General features: G+C 38.8%; 1 protein-coding gene across 2 annotated transcripts in view; it reads right to left on the bottom strand.

The window, feature by feature from the left end:
- The window catches only part of FAM20B (FAM20B glycosaminoglycan xylosylkinase), a 55442-nt gene that overhangs the window by 18217 nt on the left and 14462 nt on the right, over window positions 1-22763 (bottom strand). For both annotated transcript variants that reach the window (XM_036916780.2, XM_036916781.2), the window contains 3 exons: window positions 21536-22041; window positions 15967-16053; window positions 12365-12474 (listed from right to left, as the gene is read on the bottom strand). In XM_036916780.2, the coding sequence (XP_036772675.1) occupies window positions 12365-12474; window positions 15967-16053; window positions 21536-21912 (574 nt within the window). In that variant the 5' untranslated portion in view covers window positions 21913-22041. The remainder of the gene's footprint in view (window positions 1-12364; window positions 12475-15966; window positions 16054-21535; window positions 22042-22763) is intronic.

The following is a 22763-nucleotide window of genomic DNA, read 5'->3' as shown; positions in this document are numbered from 1 at the left end:
AAAAGAAAACTAAGAAAGAATGGCTAGAAAACTCTTAAAATAATAGCTAATAGAGGGGACTAGTCTTAGCAGATATTAGAACAAATTATAATGACTCAATAATTAAAACATTACAGACCAACTCATGGACAGATAAATTATCCAGGGGGACAGAATATGAAGTCCAGAAACTAAAGCACACACACAAGTGAAGATTTATTATAGTGGAAAAAAGATGGACCCTTTAATAAGTGTTATTAGGACAACTGATAGATAACCATCTGGGGGGAAAATAAAACAGCTGGAGCCATACTTCATTCTACATTACAGGATAAATTCCAACTATATCAAAAACTTAAATGTAAAAAACAAAACTACGAAAATACTTATAAAAAAAAAAGCCAGAATTCTTCCACAATCTTGGAGTAAGGCTAACTATGATTCAAAATCAGAAAATCAATAAAAAATGACAGGTCAATGATATTAAAAACAAACAAACAAAATTCTATAAGGCAAAAAAAACCAACCAACCAACCATAAGCAAAGTCAAAAGAAATTAAAGAACTGGGAAAAAATATTTACATCTGATATTACAAAGGGCTATCCTCCTCATATGTGAGTTCTTATAAATAGTAAGACCAGTGACATAGCCGAAAATGAGCAAAGGCTATGGCTATGCAAAGACAGATAAAAGACAATACGAATGACTCTTAAAAATATGCTACACGTGAAACAGACAAAAACAGAACTGTTGGTGAAGCTAATGGAAAAGAGGCATTCCCATACATCACCACTAAGAACATAAACTTGGCTAAACACCTGTGTAAAAACACACGTGCACTTCAACCCAGCCCTTTCACTTCTAGATATATCTGATCATGTATGAAGTTATACACACACACACACACACACACACATGGTAATTCTGGACAACACTGGTTGTAAAAACAAAGTATTGGAATCTTTATGTCCAATGAGGGACTGGTTAAATGAATTATGGTAGATCCATACAATGGAGCATTTTGCAGCTGGTTAAACAAGAGAATGAAGAAGTTTTTTTATATGAGATAATAGAAGGATTTCAAAGATAAATTAAAGAGTAAGATTCAGAAGTATGCATAGTGTGACATATGTTGTGCAAAATGGTAGAGTTAAATAAAGATATATCATAGTTTATACAAAAGGACATAAAAAAATTACTAACATATCACATCACCTCACACCAGTTAGAATGGCTACTATCCAAAGACAAGAAGTAACAATTGCTGGTCAGGGTGCAGAGAAACAGGAACCCTCCCACAGTGTTGGTGGGACTGCAAACTGGTGCAAGCACTGTGGAAAGCAGAATGGAGGTTCCTCAAAAAACTAAAAATAGAAATATCATTTGACCCAGTAATTCCACTCCTAAGAATTTTCCTGATGAAGACAAAAATCCCTGATTCGAAAGACATATGCACCCCTATGTTTATCACCTCACTGTTTCCAACAGCCAAGATATGGAAGTGTCCATCAATAGATGAATGGATAAAGAAGATGAGGTACATATACATATTCAGCCACAAAAAGAAAAGAAATCCTAACATTTGCAACAACATGGATGGAGCTAGAAGGTATTATGCTCAGTGAAATAAGCCAGGCAGAGAAAGATAAATACCATATGATTTCACTCATTTGTGGAATATAAAAACAAAGCAAAAGAGAAGGAGCAAAACAGCATTAGACTCAATGACACTGAGAAATGACTAGTGGTTACCAAGGGTGGGGGAAGGGAAGACTACTGAACCTCTGTGTTATACATTTGATTTTTAAAAATTACTAAGAGATTACAACTGGGGCAAGGGGAAAGAATAGATGATGAAAGGAAAACTTTTCATTGTAGTCCCAATTTTTTTCTTTAAATTTTGTTATTACTGATTCAAAACAAAACAAAAGACTTGTATGAATATATTACTGATTCAAAACAAAGCAAAGCAAAACAAAACAAAACAAAACATTGCTTGGTGTAGGAAACATGTCATCTACATGATAAAACCCAAACTCCCGAATTTGGTAAGACCCTTTGTAACTGAATGAAGCCTGGTGTTAAAGAGTGGGAAGTAGTCATTAGACTACAAAATTCTGGGCATGTAATTTCACCTTTCTAAGCTTCCTCTGTAAAATGGAGATGATAGTTCCTTCACCATTGAGTTGTGGACAGTGAGATAATCATGGTAATGCTAAGCACAGTGCTTGACACACTGTCAAAGACCAATTGATGCCAGGTCCTTATTATTAATAATCTGGTTCCAATTTGCCTTTCTACACTTCAACATCGCTGTCTTATTGCCATGACTCTGAAGCTCTGAATATTTTACAATTTCTGGTATGCACCAAGCTTTTATTTTTTATTTATTTATTTATTTATTATTATTATTTTTTTTATTGAAGGGTAGTTGACAACAGTATTGCATTACATTAGTTTCAGGTGTACAACACAGTGATTCAACATTTATATACATGATAATTCTAGGTACCAGGTATCACCATACCAAGTTGTTACAATATTTTGACTATATTCCTTATGCTATACATTACATCCCGGTTACTTATTTATTTTACAATTGGAAGTGTGTTTAAATATATATATATATATATTTTGTGAGGGTATCTCTCATATTTATTGATCAAATAGTTGTTAACCACAATAAATTTCTGTATAGGGGGGTCAATACTCAATGCACAATCATTAATCCACCCCAAGCCTAATTTTCGTCAGTCTCCAATCTTCTGAGGCATAACGAACAAATTCTTACATGGAGTACAAATTCTTACATAGTGAATAAGTTACATGGTGAACAGTGCAAGGGCAGTCATCACAGAAGCTTTCGGTTTTGTTCATGCATTATGAACTATACACAGTCAGTTCAAATATGACTATTCATTTGATTTTTAAACTTGATTTATATGTGGATACCACATTTCTCTATTATTATTATTTTTAATAAAATGCTGAAGTGGTAGGTAGATACGAGATAAAGGTAGAAAACAGAGTTTAGTGTTGTAAGAGAGCAAATGTAGATGATCAGGTGTGTGCCTGTAGACTATGTGTTAATCCGAGCTAGACGAGGGCAATAAACATCCATGTATGCAGAAGATTTCTCTCAGAACATGAGGGGGGAGGTTCTAAGCCTCACCTCTGCTGCTCCCCATTTTCTCACCAGATGGCCCCCTGCGACTGTGCCTGTCTTAGGTTGTTCCTCCCTTGAGGAATCTTACCCCGTCTCTGGCTAACCAGTCATCTTCCAGGGCCATGCAGGGAAATGTAAAGTTGGTAAGTGAGAGAGAAGCCTTATTGTTTGAAAAGGTTAGCTTTTTACTTCTTTGCATATTTATGCCCTGTGGCTTCTATGCCCAGCATTTGTCTTGAGGTGTCTTTACCACTTGGAAGAATTATGATACTCGGTAAATTCGACATGTGGCACGAGTTCTATTTAAAGGTTGTGATTAGGTAGGAAGAAGAAAAGCTACAGAAGTAGCAGGCAGAAGAAAACCTGGGAAGATTGATTATTTCTTTGACATCTTCTTGTAGAGTAACTTCAGCATGGATAGGTTTTAAACTACTAATTAAATTGTGCACACACATTAACATAATAGGAATATAGTTACCTAACCAAAGCATACCTGTAATTACCAGCCATCTCCAGTGAAACCAAGAAAACCAGTTAGGCACCCTAGGCATTTGTGAAAACCCATCTATGATATGGTGGATATTGTCCGACTGAACTTAAACAGTCTGAGAGAATTCAGATAAACTAGAACAACCCATTCCTGGGGACTGTTCATATCCCGTATGTTCTTTTAACGATAAATAGTCTGTGGTTGAAAGATTTTGGAGTGCCACAATTTGCACTTCTCCCAATTCTTGGTTGAGTTCCAACAGTATAGATCCAGTATAATTTTTGTTTTACTGTATGCACAGGCCAGCTTAGATATCTCCTTCATCATTCCCATGGCAAGTCCAGGAACTGGTGGGATGAGTGCATCTACACCTGTGGCAGTGCGTGGATCTTTGTTGGGGTTTTTTGATGATCATCTTCTGGCATGAGTCTTCCCGAGAGTGCTGATGTTGGAAGTTCTTTTTCATATCGTATCTTAGTTCATTTTCGGGGTAGCCCAATTAGGCTTTGATCCTCTGTATAAACACAAACAGACCCTTTGCCTACACTTTTATATGCCCTTTATATCATTGTGTAGAACTCATTAGAGGTCACCACATAGGAACTGCTTTTTTTTTTTTTTTTTTAATCATTAATCTACACTTACATGACGAATACTTTGTTTACTAGGCTCTCCCCTATACCAGGTCTCCCCTATATACTCCTTTACAGTCACTGTCCATCAGCGTAGCAAACTGTTGTAGAATCACTACTTGTCTTCTCTGTGTTGTACAGCCCTCCCCTTTCTCCCACCCCGCTATGGATGCTAATCTTAATACCCCTCTTTTTCTGCCCCCCCTTATCCCTCCCTACCCACCCATCCTCCCCAGTCCCTTTCCCTTTGGTACCTGTTAGTCCATTCTTGAGTTCTGTGATTCTGTTGCTGTTTTGTTCCTTCAGTTTTTCCTTTGTTCTTATACTCCACAGATGAGTGAAATCATTTGGTATTTCTCTTTCTCTGCTTGGCTTGTTTCACTGAGCATAATACCCTCCAGCTCCATCCATGTTGCTGCAAATGGTTGGATTTGCCCTTTTCTTATGGCTGAGTAGTATTCCATTGTGTATATGTACCACATCTTCTTTATCCATTCATCTATCGATGGACATTTAGGTTGCTTCCAATTCTTGGCTATTGTAAATAGTGCTGCGATAAACATAGGGGTACATTGGTCTTTCTCATACTTGATTGCTGCGTTCTTAGGGTAAATTCCTAGGAGTGCAATTCCTGGGTCAAATGGTATGTCTGTTTTGAGCATTTTGATGTACCTCCATACTGCTTTCCACAATGGTTGAACAAGTTTACATTCCCACCAGCAGTGTAGGAGGGTTCCCCTTTCTCCACAGCCTCGCCAACATTTGTTGTTGTTTGTCTTTTGGATGGCAGCCATCCTTACTGGTGTGAGGATATACCTCATTGTAGTTTTAATTTGCATTTCTCTGATAATTAGCGATGTGGAGCATCTTTTCATGTGTCTGTTGGCCATCTGTATTTCTTTTTTGGAGAACCGTCTGTTCAGTTTCTTTGCCCATTTTTTAATTGGGTTATTTGTTTTTTGTTTGTTGAGGCGTGTGAGCTCTTTATATATTCTGGACGTCAAGCCTTTATCGGATGTGTCATTTTCAAAGATATTCTCCCATACTGTAGGGTTCCTTTTTGTTCTATTGATGGTGTCTTTTGCTGTACAGAAGCTTTTCAGCTTAATATAGTCCCACTTGTTCACTTTTGCTGTTGTTTTCCTTGCCCGGGGAGATATGTTCAAGAAGAGGTCACTCATGTTTATGTCTAAGAGGTTTGTGCCTATGTTTTCTTCCAAGAGTTTAATGGTTTCGTGACTTACATTCAGGTCTTTGATCCATTTTGAGTTTACTTTTGTATATGGGGTTAGACAATGGTCCAGTTTCATTCTCCTACATGTAGCTGTCCAGTTTTGCCAGCACCATCTGTTGAAGAGACTGTCATTTCGCCATTGTATGTCCATGGCTCCTTTATCAAATATTAATTGACCATATATGTCTGGGTTAATGTCTGGATTCTCTAGTCTGTTCCATTGGTCTGTGGCTCTGTTCTTGTGCCAGTACCAAATTGTCTTGATTACTATGGCTTTATAATAGAGCTTGAAGTTGGGGAGTGAGATCCCCCCTACTTTATTCTTCTTTCTCAGGATTGCTTTGGCTATTCGGGGTCTTTGGTGTTTCCATATGAATTATTGAATTATTTGTTCCAGTTCATTGAAGAATGTTGCTGGTAGTTTCATAGGGATTGCATCAAATCTGTATATTGCTTTGGGCAGGATGGCCATTTTGACGATATTAATTCTTCCTAGCCATGAGCATGGGATGCGTTTCCATCTGTTAGTGTCCCCTTTAATTTCTTTTAAGAGTGACTTGTAGTTTTCAGAATATAAGTCTTTCACTTCTTTGGTTAGGTTTACTCCTAGGTATTTTATTTTTTTTGATGCAATTGTGAATGGAGTTGTTTTCCTGATTTCTCTTTCTGTTGGTTCATTGTTGGTATATAGGTAAGCCACAGATTTCTGTGTGTTGATTTTGTATCCTGCAACTTTGCTGTATTCCGATATCAGTTCTAGTAGTTCTGGGGTGGAGTCTTTAGGGTTTTTTATGTACAGTATCATGTCATCTGCAAATAGTGACAGTTTGACTTCTTCTTTGCCAATCTGGATTCCTTGTATGTTTTTGTTTTGTCTGATTGCCGTGGCTCGGACCTCCAGTACTATGTTAAATAACAGTGGGGAGAGTGGGCATCCCTGTCTAGTTCCCGATCTCAGCGGAAATGCTTTCAGCTTCTCGCTATTCAATATAATGTTGGCTGTGGGTTTTTCATAGATGGCCTTTAATATGTTGAGGTACTTGCCCTCTATTCCCATTTTGCTGAGAGTTTTTATCATGAATGGATGTTGAACTTTGTCAAATGCTTTCTCAGCATCTATGGAGATGATCATGTGGTTTTTGTCTTTCTTTATGTTGATGTGGTGGATGATATTGATGGACTTTCGAATGTTGTGCCATCCTTGCATCCCTGGGATGAATCCCACTTGGTCATGGTGTACGATGGTTTTGATGTATTTTTGAATTCGGTTTGCTAAAATTTTGTTGAGTATTTTTGCGTCTACGTTCATCAGGGATATTGGTCTGTAGTTTTCTTTTTTGGTGGTGTCTTTGCCTGGTTTTGGTATTAGGGTGATGTTAGCTTCATAGAATGAGTTTGGGAGTATCCCCTCCTCTTCTATTTCTTGAAAAACTTTAAGGAGAATGGGTATTATGTCTTCCCTGTATGTCTGATAAAATTCCGAGGTAAATCCATCTGGCCCGGGGGTTTTGTTCTTTGGTAGTTTTTTGATTACTGCTTCAATTTCGTTGCTGGTAATTGGTCTGTTTAGATTTTCTGTTTCTTTTTGGGTCAGTCTTGGAAGGTTGTATTTTTCTAGGAAGTTGTCCATTTCTCCTAGGTTTCCCAGCTTGTTAGCATATAGGTTTTCATAGTAGTCTCTAATAATTCTTTGTATTTCTGCGGGGTCCGTCGTGATTTTTCCTTTCTCATTTCTGATACTGTTGATTTGTGTTGACTCTCTTTTCCTCTGAATAAGTCTGGCTAGAGGCTTATCTATTTTGTTTATTTTCTCGAAGAACCAGCTCTTGGTTTCATTGATTTTTGCTATTGTTTTATTCTTCTCAATTTTATTTATTTCTTCTCTGATCTTTATTATGTCCCTTCTTCTGCTGACCTTAGGCCTCATTTGTTCTTCTTTTTCCAATTTTGATAGTTGTGACATTAGACCGTTCATTTGGGATTGCTCTTCCTTTTTTAAATATGCTTGGATTGCTATATACTTTCCTCTTAAGACTGCTTTTGCTGTGTCCCACAGAAGTTGGGGCTTAGTGTTGTTGTTGTCATTTGTTTCCATATATTGCTGGATCTCCATTTTGATTTGGTCATTGATCCATTGATTATTTAGGAGCGTGTTGTTTAGCCTCCATGTGTTTGTGAGCCTTTTTGCTTTCTTTGAACAGTTTATTTCTAGTTTTATGCCTTTGTGGTCTGAAAAGTTGGTTGGTAGGGTTTCAATCTTTTGGAATTTATTGAGGCTCTTTTTGTGTCCTAGTATGTGGTCTATTCTGGAGAACGTTCCATGTGCACTTGAGAAGAATGTGTATCCTGTTGCTTTTGGATGTAGAGTTCTGTAGATGTCTATTAGGTCCATCTGTTCTAGTGTGTTGTTCAGTGCCTCTGTGTCCTTACTTATTTTCTGTCTGGTGGATCTGTCCTTTGGAGTGAGTGGTGTGTTGAAGTCTCCTAGAATGAATGCATTGCATTCTATTTCCTCCTTTAGTTCTGTTAATATTTGTTTCAGGTATGTTGGTGCTCCTGTATTGGGTGCATATATATTTATAATGGTTATATCCTCTTGATGGACTGAGCCCATTATCATTATGTAATGTCCTTCTTTGTCTTTTGTTACTTTCTTTATTTTGAAGTCTGTTTTGTCTGATACCAGAATTGCAACACCTGCTTTCTTCTCTCTGTTGTTTGCTTGAAATATCTTTTTCCATCCCTTGACTTTAAGTCTGTGCGCGTCTTTGGGTTTGAGGTGAGTCTCTTGTAAGCAGCATATGGATGGATCTTGCTTTTTTATCCATTCTATTACTCTGTGTCTTTTGATTGGTGCATTCAGTCCATTTACATTTAGGGTGATTATTGAAAGGTATGAATTTATTGCCATTGCAGGCTTTAAGTTTGTGGTTACCAAAGGTTTAGGGTTAGCTTCTTTACTATCTTACTGTCTAACTTAACTCGCTTGTTGAGCTATTATAAATGCGGTCTGATGATTCTTTATTTCTCTCCCTTCTTATTCCTCCTCCTCCCTTCTTCATATGTTGGGTGTTTTGTTGTGTGCTCTTTTTAGGAGTGCTCCCATCTAGAGCAGTCCCTGTAGGACGCCCTGTAGAGGTGGTTTGTGGGAGGCAAATTCCCTCAACTTTTGCTTGTCTGGGAATTGTTTAATCCCTCCTTCATATTTAAATGATATTCGTGCTGGATACAGTAGTCTTGGTTCGAGGCCCTTCTGTTTGATTGCATTAAGTATATCATGCCATTCTCTTCTGGCCTGTAGGGTTTCTGTTGAGAAGTCTGATGATAGCCTGATGGGTTTTCCTTTGTAGGTAACCTTTTTTTTCTCTCTGGCTGCCTGTAATACTTTGTCCTTGTCTTTGATCTTTGCCATTTTAATTATTATGTGTCTTGGTGTTGCCCTCCTTGGATCCCTTGTCATGGGAGTTCTGTGTACCTCTGTGCTCTGAGAGGCCATTTCTTCCTCTAGTTTGGGGAAATTTTCAGCAATTATTTCTTCAAAGACATTTTCTATCCCCTTTTCTCTCTCTACTTCTTCTGGGATACCTATGATTCTTATATTATTCCTTTTCGATTGATCACTCAGCTCTCTTAAAATTCTTTCATTCCTGGAGATCCTTTTATCTCTCTCTGCATCAGCTTCTCTGCGTTCCTGTTCTCTGTTTTCTAGTCCATTAATGGTCTCTTGCATCTCGTCCATTCTGTTTTGAAGTCCTTCCAGAGCTTGTTTTATTTCTGAATTCTCCTTCCTTAGTTCTTGCATATTTCTCTGCAAGTCCATCAGCATGGTTATGACTTTTGTTTTGAATTCTTTTTCAGGAAGACTGGCTAAATCTATCTCCCCAGATTCCTTCTCAGGGGAAGATGTAGCAGATGCCAAAGCTGTCTGGGTTAGTCTTCTCTGGATCATATTTTTTTGCCTTTTCATGTTGACAGGTGCTATTGACTGTCAGCTGGGAGGGCCAAAATTTTCACTTGCTACTGGCCTTTCTTTACTGGGACAACTGCGACCCCTAGTGGCTTGTGTTGGGTAATTGCGTGTAGAGTGGGTCTTTGTGTCTTGCCTGGCCGGAAGGGAGAAGTTTCCCTTTCTGTGGGCGGAATTTGTCTCAGGCTGCTTCTCTGCTTTCGCAGCGCCCGGTGGGGTTATGGATGGGGGGGTCTGCTTGACTGTTTGCCTCCGTGAGGGGTCTCAGAGCTGTTGCCCAGGGAGTTAGTGCACCCGGTTTTACCTGTAATTTCCAGCTGCTGTACTGTGATGACCTGGGTTGTTTCCGCCAAGCTGTTAAGTCCCTGTCCCTTTAAGACTTTCAAAAAGCCCCCGCTTTTCTTTGTCACAGGGGCATCAGCTTCGGCACCCGCTCAGAGGTCTTACTCCCTGTTCCCCCAGTATCCCGGGCCCCCTGGGCACGTACTGTGTCTGCGCTCTGGCCCGGATGGCTGGGGCTGGGTGTTCAGCAGTCCTGGGCTCCGTCTCCCTCCCACTCTGCCTATTGTTCTCCCGCCGGGAGCTGGGGGAGGGGCGCTTGGGTCCCGCCGGGCTGGGGCTTGTATCTCACCCCTTTCACCAGTCGCTGGGTTCTCGCTGGTGTGGCTGCAGTCTGTCCACTGTCCTGCGTCTTCTGGTCTCTCTTTTAGGGCTAGTTGTGTTTGTTGTATTTTCAAAAGTATATATGTTTTTGGGAGGAGATTCCCACTGTCCTACTCACGCCGCCATGTTGGCTCCGCCCCTTGCACCAAGCTTTTAAAACTGGTTTTCTGATCACCTTGGTGTCATGCTCTCCTTGGATGAACTACCACCTGTGATAATAAAATCTGTACCTCTAGCCCACACTTAGCTCCTAAGCTGTTGACTTAGATTTTGCTGAATGAATAAATGAATGACCGTAAAAGAATACAAGTAGATGAAATATTTTAGAGTCTTAAAATCTGGATCTGGATCCTGGTTAACAATTAGTAGCTTTGTGACTTTGGGAAAGTTATTTAAGTGTCTTTGTCAGGTACAGAATGTGGATAAACCTCCCCTACTTACTATACTCTTCAAGAGGAACAAATAAGGTAACTGTGAAAAAGTGCTTTGTCAGGTTTCAAGGGCTACACAAAATTTAGTTATTATTACATCAAGTTATCTAGTAACATGTTTGTTTTTAATTGTGCTAAGGTCGGCCCATTATTTAAAACCTACCTCTAGCCAAATCCTTCTACCTGCTTGCTATGGACTGAACGAACATCTGTTCTTCCCTAAATTTGCCTGTTGAAGCTGTGATCCCCAACGCAGTGGTATTTAACGATGGGGCTTCTGGGAGGGGCCCGCATGATGGGATTAGTGCCTTTATAAGAAGACACTTTCCTCTTCACTTTCTCTACCACTTGAAGATATAGCAAGAAAGTGGCTGACTGAAAACCAGGAAGAGGGCTCTTACCAGAATTCAACTATTCTGGCACCCTGATCTTGGGACTTCCAGCCTCCAGAACTATGAGAAATAAATCTCTATTTTTTAAGCCACACAGTGTATGCTATCTGGTTGTAGAGCAGCCCAGACTAAGACACTGCCCTATGCTGCAGGGTTATGCAGAAGCTCATTTCCCAAATGCACTAATTCTGTGTACTTTCAGGTCTTCATGCCCTCATTCCTGTTATCACTTCCTATGATTCTGCCCGATGCCTTCTTCTCTTTGCTGCCTGGGTAGCTCCTACTTATTCTTCAATCCTTAGACCAAGTGTTAATAACCTCCTCTACAAGCCTTTTTTTGCCTCTCCCTTCCCTGCACCTTGCACAATATATGGGAGTTAACCTTCTGTGGGTCTTTAGAGTACAGGGACTCTGCCTGTGCTTCTGGACCTCCTCTCATCCAACAGGAAAGTGCTTGCCTGAGCATAAAATTGGACAAGCAAAAATGATTAGAAAATATATGGAACAAATTGATGACACTGTATGCTTTCAGTTATTTGTAAGGACAGCATAGCCCTAGCCTTGTAAGTTTAAGTTCTGAATGAAGAGAACTGTCACAAGTCCTTTAAATATTCAGTTTCACCTCATTTTAAATGTAAATCAATTCATTCTAACAAAGCAAAGTGAAGTTCATCTTGCAATATGTTTCAACAGTCACATCAGAATGCAGAGTGCTGTGTCACTGAAAATGTCACCATGAAGAGACTGAAACAAGAGACCACAGCACCTCTGAATTCCTCCCATTCTCACTGTGCCCATGAGGAGGAATGAGAATATTAGCTTAGATCCCTTAAATCAGAGGGAGATTTCAGAGAAGAGAGGGATCACTGGTTCCATGCACAGTGAGTTGAAGGCTAACATTTGCAGAGTAGTAGGAAGCAGTGGTGATCTTCTAGGCCAAATACAACACTAATTTCTAACCATCTTACAGAGTTATCTCAAGGTTTCCTCAATTCCAAGGAGTAGCGACAGTTCCTGAGAAGGTATATATATATATATATATATATATATATATATACGGAAAAAAATCACCACACCAATGATATTCAGACAATAACAGATTTAGGCCAAAATGTGAGTTTGAGATTTAGTTTAAGATCAAGCAGAAATAAAGTTATCACAGACTTATACAATGAGCAAATGATCTCATTCCTACTTTACAGACACAACAAAGCACACTTTAGGGAAGGCTGTCGATTTCTTGCCATCTACCTATAGTTCCAATTTCTACCCGAAAACAAACTGTCTGATTGGCTGCTGTAGTCCCTCGACTTCTTTGATTCCTAAAAGTCATGAACCAGCTTGCTCAATGATGCCCATTTAACTCATTAACTATTCCCCTACCTAAATGTCCTCTAAAATCTTCTTACCTATGGCCAGGAAGGTGCTCAAGAGCTGCTCCGTGGCAACGGGCTTGATCTCTGTCCGTAGATTAACAAATCTGCCAACCACCAAGGGGGCTCGGCGGAAACCCAGAATCCTGGTTTGGAAGGTTGAAGAACAGAAGAGAAAAATCTTTGGGAATATATTTTAAATAGTAGTCCTAAAAATCATGGTTACTCATGTCAGATGTATAAAGGTATTGTTGCTTGGTAGGTATTTTTTAGAGGTACACATATTTATGAACTTAATATCAAGATGTGATTTTGCTATACACTTTAGCAAAAAGGATAGGGCAAATCTGGCAAAATGTGAATGATAAGTCTAAGGAGTGGGTATATGGATTCATTACACTATTCTCTTTTGTTAGAAATTTTTCATAATAAAAATTCTAAATAAATTTCAACAAAGCATTCAAAAAAGTTGGGCCTAAACCCCATATAGGATTTCAAAGCTCTGGATAAAAAAGCACATTGACAGAAAACTACATAGATTAATCTAAAAGGATAAACCCATAGGACAACTTATACAGATATATTTGAAGATACTTCTCTCTAATGGTACAACCTTATGGTTCAGCAGAATCATTTTTTAACAAGTGAAAATTCCTGGCTAAAAAACCAAACTCAATAAAAGCTGGAGGAGTAGGATTTGGAACACAGAAAATTTATGATGAAAAAAATAAAGACCATCCATAATTCCACAACCCAGAAATAACTACTGACATTTTGGCATCTAAGCATTTTTTCCCATTACATGTATATATAATCAGTACTCACTCTTGTGTATATATACACACAATTGAGATTATACTCTATGTATTTTTGTATCTTGCTTTTCACTCAGCATTATATATCCTGAGTCTTTTCCCATGTCATTAGGAAGCCTTTAGAAATGGCTGTGTAATAAATAATCCATTGTTCAGGGCTGCTGACTATGCCCTCAACTCAATCTTAGAAAAGTCACAAATGCAAGGACTTCAACAGATTTGTCAAAGTAATGTAAATAATGAGAAAATCTCCCGAGGCTAGCAAAGGTGGTTAAATCCTAATGTTACAGAGAAAGAGTAACTTAGAGCAGAGAAATGTCAGAAGCCATGGATGGGAAAGAAAGTTGGGGGGTATCTTTTTCCCACTGGCCACTGCCAGGCCGAAGAGCAGCAGCCAGATTAGCGCTGACCAGCCATGTCACAGCAGCACTTGAGCCTGGCTGAGGTGGCAGTTAACAAAAGGGGTAGGGAGACTGGCTAGAGAATAGGTTTTGTTTTTGAGGCAGGGAAGGACTTTTAAAGACAAGACCCCTAAAACACAAGTCATAAACTGAAACATTGTGCCACAGTGTGAGGAGTAGGATTTACCCAACTCTTTCCCATTAGGTCTTAAAAGAGGTAGTGAAAATCCATGATACTATGAAGAAACACTTATTTAATCTTTTCCCTATCATTAAATGTTTAGATTGCTATCACTTTTTCCCTACTGAAAACACTACAGCTAAGATCATGGTATATGTATTCTTTGAATTGCTGATTTCTTTTCTAGGGCATTTCCTAGAACTATATTCCTAGAAATATCTTAGATATCCGCATACGAAGGTAATTACTTATTCAAAAGGTTTTTGATACATAATACCAGAGCTCTTAAAAGAAAGAACGAACCAATTTACAATATCACAAGCAGCATATGAATCTCTATATTCCTGACAATAAAGTATTGTTTAAAAAAAATCTGTCATTGGCACAGTCGCAGGGGGGCCATCAGGTGAGAAATTGGGGATCAACAGAGGTGAGGCTTAGAACCTCACACCCCTGTTTTGAGAGAAATCTTCTGCATCCGTGGATGTTTTGTTGCCCTTGTCTAGCTTGGATTAATACTTAGTCTATAGGCACAGACCTGGATCATCTACATTTGCCCTCTTACAGCACTAAATTATGTTTTCTACCTTTATCTTGCATCTACCTACCATTTCAGCATTTTATTAAAAAAAAAAAAAGGGAGAAATGTGGGATTCACATAGAAATCAAGTATAAAAATCAAATGAATAATCATATCTGACCTGATTGTTTATAGTTCATGATGCGTGATCAAAACCGAAAGTTTCTGTGATATGACTGCCCTTGCACTGTTCACCATGTAAGAACTTATTCACTATGTAAGAACTTGTTCATTATGCTTCAGAAGATTGGAGACTGTTGAGAATTAGGCTTGGAGTTGATTAATGATTGTGCATTGAGTCCTCTATACAGAATTTCATTGTTGTTAACAACCATTTGATCAATATGAGAGATGCCCTCTCAAAAAAAAAAAATCATTTTCAATTCACAGCAAATCATGTTTTGCTCATCATTTTATACATAGGAGACTTGTGGTTGCAGTAATAGCATTGTTTATTTACATCTCCCTAAGTCAATTATAAAAGGTTGCATATACTTATTTCCCTATTGTTCTTCAATGTGACTTCTACTGAAATTGTCATACTTTACTAAAAATAACAAAACATGAAGATTTGAACTTTGTAAAAAAAAAAAAATCTGTCATTTTCAGAAAGAGAAAATGGTATCCCATTGTTTCAATTGGATTTTTTAAAATTACTGCTGAGGATGAACTCCCCCTGCTCTATTTATTAGCAATCAGTAATTTCTATTCAGTCAACTGAGTCCTTAGACCATTTTCTAGGCGTTTTAGTGTGTATGTACAGACTTGTAAAAACATTTATATATTAAGCCTTTAATCCATAGATTACATCAGATTCAAGTATTTTCTCCTAGTTTGTTTTTAAATTTTGTTTGATGTTTCTTGCCTTGAGTTAATTTTTCTTATTTAGTTGAGTCTATTGAGTCTTTTTCTTTTGTGATTTTTTAATTACTAATTTTATGCTTGGAAAATTCTTCCCAAAGCAAAAACAGACAAAAACTCCCCTTTATTTCCTGGTTTCCTTATAGATTCATTAAAAAAATATTGTGAATATTTATTTTAAAGTCTGCCAATACGCCCTGATGAAGAAGCTGATCAGAAGAGCAATGTGGATATTAGTTCAATTACAAGGTTCCTGACTAGCCAGCTGCTGAAAAGATACCAGTTTTCCTAGTTCTACCTTACATGTTAAGAATTCATGGCTATTCTTCATCAGTAATTATTCTGGTTATTGAAGTTGTTTGTACTTTGTATGAAAGACAATAAAATTCATTATATACGTTATGCTATGTGTTCCTAGTCTATGGGGATAAGTCAGTATTACTTACTTTGAACCAAACAAAAAAACAAACAAACAAACAAACAAACAACAATGCCAGGCCCAATCAATGACTAGTTCAATTTAGGGATCTGAGTTCGAACTTTGGTTTTTATCCTGCCCTTTTTTTTTTTTACCAGAATGAAATGATCCAAAAAAGCCTGGAGTTAAGATATTTTACTTCGGTATTCCTACTACCACCCAAATTATGAGGGACTCATAAAAATTTAATAGAATCAGTAAATAACAAGTCAAAGTTATTAGTGGTCCACCTTTTAGGAGTCTACAAGTCCTCTCCAAGATATTTTTAAAAGGAAAAAAAATATGAGCATAACCCACCATAACTCACTGTGCTTACACATACCTGTCCAAATGGAAGGCTGCTACTTCTGCATTGTGTCTATCATAACCAGCATATGGTTCCCCTTCTACCACATAGTCTCGGTTATACCTGCAGAGCAAATGGGAAGCACAGAAGTACCATGAATTACATCCATACTGGAAATGCCAGCACAACAGAAACTCGAGCAAACCTGATTCTGCTCTATAGACTCCTTCTCTGTCAACCCTGAGAACAACTGTGGTTTAGTAAATATCACTGGCAGACGTGGTGAAGATGATGCAGAAAAGGAAAACCAGTCAATCTACCTCAGCAATCATTCTATGAATGAAATGTAGAGGATGCTATTTTTCCCCCTCTAAAGGAGTTTCAATGTAATTTAAGTAAAATTATAAGGGTATTTTTTGGAAGACAAGGACCATCTTTGTATCTCCAGCAGTGTTAAGCCTATAGTGCTTAATAAATGTTTACTTAATAAATGTGTATTACTTTTTTTCATTACTTAAAAATATTTACTAAAATCTTTATTAGACTTAACTGGCGAAACAAAGGAAAACATAATTAAAACATATGCTTACCAGAATGGCTATAGCAAGGCTTGTAAGAGAAGTTCAAATTTCTTGGGGAAAAAGATGGTCTCAATATGCCTCAGTTTTTGTTAATGAGTAGGTAAAGGTGTGTTTGAAAAAAACCATGCTCTTTTTTCTTTTAAGTTTATGATGCTGTAATGGAATACTGGACTGGAGAAAGTGCACCATTATCTGCCTGGATAATCCGATAATCTTGAGCAACAGCCTTCTCTCTGGGTTTCAGATTCCTTATCTACTAATTAGGGGCCAGACTAGGAGACAATTGCTAATAAGATCTCTTTTATCTCCAAATCCATTCTGATAATTTTACATCATGCACATTATATAAACAAAGGATAATGAAAACTGGCATTATTTCTTTTTACTAATCATAAAAAAAAGATACTACTGAAATCTGTTAGTTGCAAGAAAAGACCCTAATTCACCTATAACCTCTGCTGTTCACCTGCATTTCCTGAATCAAAAGGAGACCTATTAGGCTTTACAGGGACCTGTAAAATAGTAATTAACTGAGACTGAGGTGAAGAAAAGCTGCTCGACTAAGGATATTTGGATCTGTAATGCTGACAAGGTCATGAGGAATGGGAAAGGGTACTATAAAAGGCAGTGAACTTCAACATAAATCATGGTGCAATATAAAGTGAAACCATGTCCACAAAACACATTTTCAAGCCGAAGTGATGAAACATTTCTGTTAGAAGACAGTCATCATGTCTACGGCCATACCACCCTGAACGCGCCCGATCTCGTCTGATCTCGGAAGCTAAGCAGGGTCGGGCCTGGTTAGTACTTGGATGGGAGAAGACAGTCATGTATCACCACTTGGTTGGACTAAGAAGTTTCTTCTTAGCATGGTCAATATAACCAAATGTATTTTTTTGTTTCTTGTGTCAAAGCATTACTTAGGCTATCCAGGAATACACTGGCTACCTCTAAATTAAAAGTCTCAATTTTAAAATAGGACTGTAGAAAAGTTGACAGCATTACAGCACTTCACTCTTCACTAAAGCTACAGGCTGTCCATAAAGCTGGGGGACAGTCCTTAAAAACTTTATTTTTCAAGACTCCAGTGGGGCCACAGAGAGGTGCGTGGTGCTATACAGTCCACTCCTTTCAGTACACATTAGAGAGCTTTCCAATACATGAAAGGCTACTTGGAAGGAAATGAAAAACCCTAGAGGAATTCAGGAACCTCGGGGTGGCCTGGAGAGGGAAGGAGCAAAAGGAAAAGGGTAAGAGTCAAAATGAAAGAAATATACTGGGGTCAGAAGGTCTGATTCCTTAGCTCATGTTCTGGCTATATCACATAGGGAAAGTCAGAACTCTGTATCCATTTTTTTTCAAAAACCTGTAAAATTAGCAGTTGGATTAGCTGATCTCCAAGGTCCCTTTCAGCACTTCCTAAGATCACTCACTCACTCTGCCCACTTGTAGGTCCCTGTCATCTTGTCCCTTTCCCACCACAGCTGCAGTTTTTGCTTGTGAAAATAAATTTACTTCCAGAATGGATACAGCTACATTGAAAAAAATATCAATTTTACATTGCAGGGCAAAATGTGCCAAAAAAAAATCACCACTGTATTCCTATATATTTCATCTACCATACCATATGTACCTTCTATCTCTGACAATGGGATATGAACAGCAAGGCTCCAGAGATGCTGAAAGTGTAAGTGGCTGTTACAGAAATGTGCATGTCTCAAGTTAGCAGTGAGGATGTCGCAGCTCCTCTCAGGAGAGAGTGATCCATCTTAAGTCACTGACAGAGCAGCAAAATTCATATAGTAACTGCCAATAAATCACTCCTATCCTTCTGGTGAAGGACATCAGAGTCTGGCTAAGGATATTAACTTGCACTTACACTCGGACTTAATAGCCTCTTAGGCCCCTGGGGTCAGAATAGCAATTTGCTGGGTTGTTTCAGGACCACAGTCAATTTCTATAGGCACTTAAACATACACCCACCTTCCCCTGTCAGCAATCGTGCCAGGTGTAATCAGCACAGGTCAGTGTGTGCAGCGAATAAGAGTTCTCTCTCTCTCTCTGCAGGGGCCTGTTCAGCTTGGGTGGGGAAGGAGAGTGGTCACGGGCTTTCAGGAGGTGGTGGGGGTGCAGGGAAGGCGTTTGAAAGGAATAAAGAGCTGGGTGTAGAGAGGAGGACCAGACTGAGGGGCTGGACCGTTAGGCTGTGCAGGCTGGGTTTTGTCTGGTGAGCAATGGGAAGAGTCTGGATGTTTTAAAGCTGGCCAGCAGAGTGGTAATACAGGTATTTGGGGGGAAGAATGAAAGTGGTGCTCAGAATGGCCTGGAAGAGGAAGGTTGTGGCAAGGCTGCAGTGGTAGTAAGAGAGGTGAGATGAAGCAACAGTGACCAAGGTTAGAGTATGAATTTATCACCTTTCCTAGTGACCAGACTGGCCTCTCCTCTCCACTCAGACCTTGTCTGGACACCCCAGACCCATCTGCAGAGCTCCTGGACTAGTAATGATACCACACACTATTAGGAATACCTGTCTTCTAACACTTCCTGCTGTTACATCCCAACCTATCCTTGCTTTTCCAGTGTATAAACAAACAGTGGATGAGGAGAGGATATCATCTTATTTAAACACAAATGCCTACAACTCATTTCTCTTTACGCAAATTTAATTTTTGTTTTTAGTTTGCTGGTTTTCCATCACTCTGCTTTATGCTAGTCATCTTTCAGGCTACAAGAGTCACACTTCAAAACTTTTAAACTAGCTATTTTTGATGATGGGTGCTCCTTATTATCACACTTATGGGAGGGCAGACCACTTAAGAGAAGCATATGTGTGGCGGCAACTCAGTCTGAAAGCTCCAAATGCCAGTCCCAGTAGTTACTGCAGTGTGTTCCTGCCAAGGGGGTTACTCTCTCTAAGCCTCAGTTTCTGGTTCTAGAAATATGAGCTATTAACAGACCATACTTGTGATGAAGTTTAAAAGCATTAACAATACAAGAGAGTTTGGTGTAATGCCTGGCAAATGGTATATATTCAACAGAAATTTGATCCAAAGGCCCACAAAACTTACTTTTTGTACATGACCCGCCAATCAGACTTCTCTATACTCCAAGTCTACTGTATTTTTTATCTTTCCTAATTTTCACATCTTCATACATCATCCTTCCCAGTCTCAGGCAAATGCAGTTCCTTTCCATTTCTGGGATCCTGATATTATTAGCTCTCTGGATGCGATCTACCGATAGTTGGGTAACAAAGGGGGAGTCAAGCCTACTATGCTGGTCACAGTTGAATTTTGTATATTTTAGCCCATATTTCTTCTCTCACTCTAGCAAGAGGCCCAAAGGTATGTGCTATAATTCTCTAAAAAGCTCCATTGAAGAATGAAAAATATGTTTTGTACTCTACACAAAAGATTTTAGACATTATAAACTTTGAGAAACATTCACTGGTATCTAATTGCTGGCAAAATACTACAAATCACCATCATGTTAACCTATTTCAAATTTATACTCACAGAAATGTAAAAAAAAACCCAAAAAAACGTACTATAGAATTACCACACAAATTATCTCTGTAGATCTGAGAATTCCAAAGGCATCACTGTCTAACAATATGCAATTCAGCCTATTCTCTAGTTCAGATTTTGGACTGAGGTTACCAAAATGGCTCAGTTCTCTGCTTAAGACAGGTAAAAGGAACAATGAGGTATCACTACACACATACTAGAATGGCCAAAATCCAAAACACTGACAACAAATCCTGGTGAGGATGTGGAGGAACAGAAACTCTCATTCATTCTTGGGAATGCAAATGGCTAGTCACTTTGGAGGACAAAATTAAACATACTCTCATCATTTGATCCAGCAATTGTGAGGCTTGGTATTTACCCACATGAGCTGAAAACTTACATCAACACAGAAACCTGCACACGGATGTTTACAGCAGCTTCAGCATATCTGCTGAAACTTGGAAACAACCAAGATACCGTTTAGTAGATGAATGGATAAGTAAACTGTAGTACATCCAATAGACAATGCAATACTATTCAGCAATGAAAAAAATGAGATACTAAGCCACAAAAGGACATGGTGGAACCTTCAATGTATATTGCTAAGTGAGAGTAGCCAATCTGAAAAGGCTACAAATGGTATGATTCCAACTGTACAGCATTCTAGAGAAGGTAAACTCTGGAAACAGTAAAAAATTCAGTAGCTGCCAGCGGCTGCAGGGAGAGAGGGAAGGATGAGTAGGTGGCGCACAGGGGGTGTTTAGGCCAGGGAAGCTATTCTGTATGATACTGTAATGGTGGATACTTGTCATTATATATGTTAATCAGAACCCATAGAAGGTACAACACAAAGAGTGAACTTTAATGTAAACTATGGACTTCTGTTAATGCATTAATATTGGCTCATCAATTGTAATAAAGATACAACACTAATGGAAGACATTACTAATGGGAGAAGCTGAGGGTAGGGTAGGGGGTATATAAGAACTCTCCGTAGTTTCCCCTTGATTTTTCTGTAAGCCTAAAACTACTAAAAAAGAAAGTCTATTAAATTAAAACAAAAGCAAAACCCAGGTGAAAGAATCACAGCTTCAGTGCTAAAAGAGACTTTAGTCACCCATCCCAAACCCACTCCAACTCTGGGTAACTCCTACTCAAAAACATCTCTGGCATCTGGTTATCCAGTCTTTAATTGAACACATTTGGCAACAAATTGCTTATTTCCTAACCACTTCATTTTGTGTCTCTAATATCGGGCACATAGTAGATATCTGATAAAGTTTAAATCAAGGATATCTCTAACTGTAAAAAGTTCAGTCTTATATGCAACCAAAACAAGTTCCCATACATTTCCCCTACTAAAAGAATCAGAGAACATTAAGAGCTAGAGAAGACTTCAGAGATCTTCTGGTCTACCCTTCCCATTTTACTGCACACACCAAAAGAAGATACAAATTCCAAGTTACATGAATTGACCAACTAGCATATGTAACTTCCAAGTTGAAGACTTACCGCTTGGGTTTGAAGACAACTTTCTGTCCTCCTTCAAGAATCAGTAAGGCTTTCAGTTGTGTTCCTTTATAACCCACATCAGCTTTAATGATTTTCTTGGTGGCCATGGCATGCATGATTGCCCCCAGCTCTGGTGTCTCTTCAGGGTATACTTCCCGGGGAACCACCCACTGGGCAGCAATCTCCCAGGGAGACTGCAAGGTGTGGTCCAGCTTGGGCGACAGCTCCACCCTCAAGCCAGCCATCATTCGGTGGAAAGCCCTCTGGTCCTCCCGGTTGGCAGCAGAGGTGTCTAGGTTGTCAATCAGGAAAACTTTGGTGAAGATAAAGATGACAAGGAGAATCGCTAGCAGCACAACCCGCTGCTTTAGCTTCATGTTGACCTCTTCTCCCTCTCCCCTGACCCACTCTTCCTCATTGAAGAGAACAGGTGGTGATGGCTAACAAGGAGAGTCCATGATCATGCACATTGGTCCATTTCTTCACGGAAGCGCCTCCCACAATTCCTGCAAGCCCAAGTATAAAGCAAAATTCAATCAGAAATTCTGTCCTTCCACCCCTGTAACTTCTCCAAGCCATGTATCATTCATCCTTTTAGCCTTGCTAATCCTATGCTTTAGACGACCCAATAATTGAAAATTAACTAGTCCAGGAAGGACCTAATAGTTAAGAACAAGGTACAATGAAAACTTGAAAGCAAATTTTCCTGTTTTAATAGGATGTGGAACCATCTAGGAGACATTTGGTTGGCTACAAATTCCTAAAAACCAAAACAATGGGAGAAAGCACAGCAAAAGTAAAACATTAAAGATATGTGTAACTCCTTCACTTGCATTTTTACCTTTCAAAGCCCATAAAGACTTTTGAACATGCCAAACCACCAGTATTTGTTAACTTTCCCGTTCTTATTGCCTCCAAATGTAAATTTTATGACATAGGACAGGAACTCTTAAAAATGCCAAAGAGGGTACAGGAGAGTAATAACTCTTCTTTGAATCCAAATCCCCCCAAATCCTGGATGTGTCATGTCTGCTGCTCACATATTTAAATACAACATCTAGACACGTATCTCTACTTAATCAGTCTTCGGTTAATTATTTCTCAAAATTAAAATCCCCGTAAAATACGGACAATCAAATCTGGATAAATTAAGTAAAGGAAAAGCATATCCCTATCCATCTGGCTATCAGTGGAACATGACGAGAAGCCTAATGAAGCCTGGTGCTGT

This window comes from Manis pentadactyla, chromosome 9 (assembly GCF_030020395.1).
Source record: "Manis pentadactyla isolate mManPen7 chromosome 9, mManPen7.hap1, whole genome shotgun sequence".
NCBI classification, from domain to species: domain Eukaryota; kingdom Metazoa; phylum Chordata; class Mammalia; order Pholidota; family Manidae; genus Manis; species Manis pentadactyla.
This window is presented reverse-complemented; position numbering and strand designations above follow the sequence as displayed.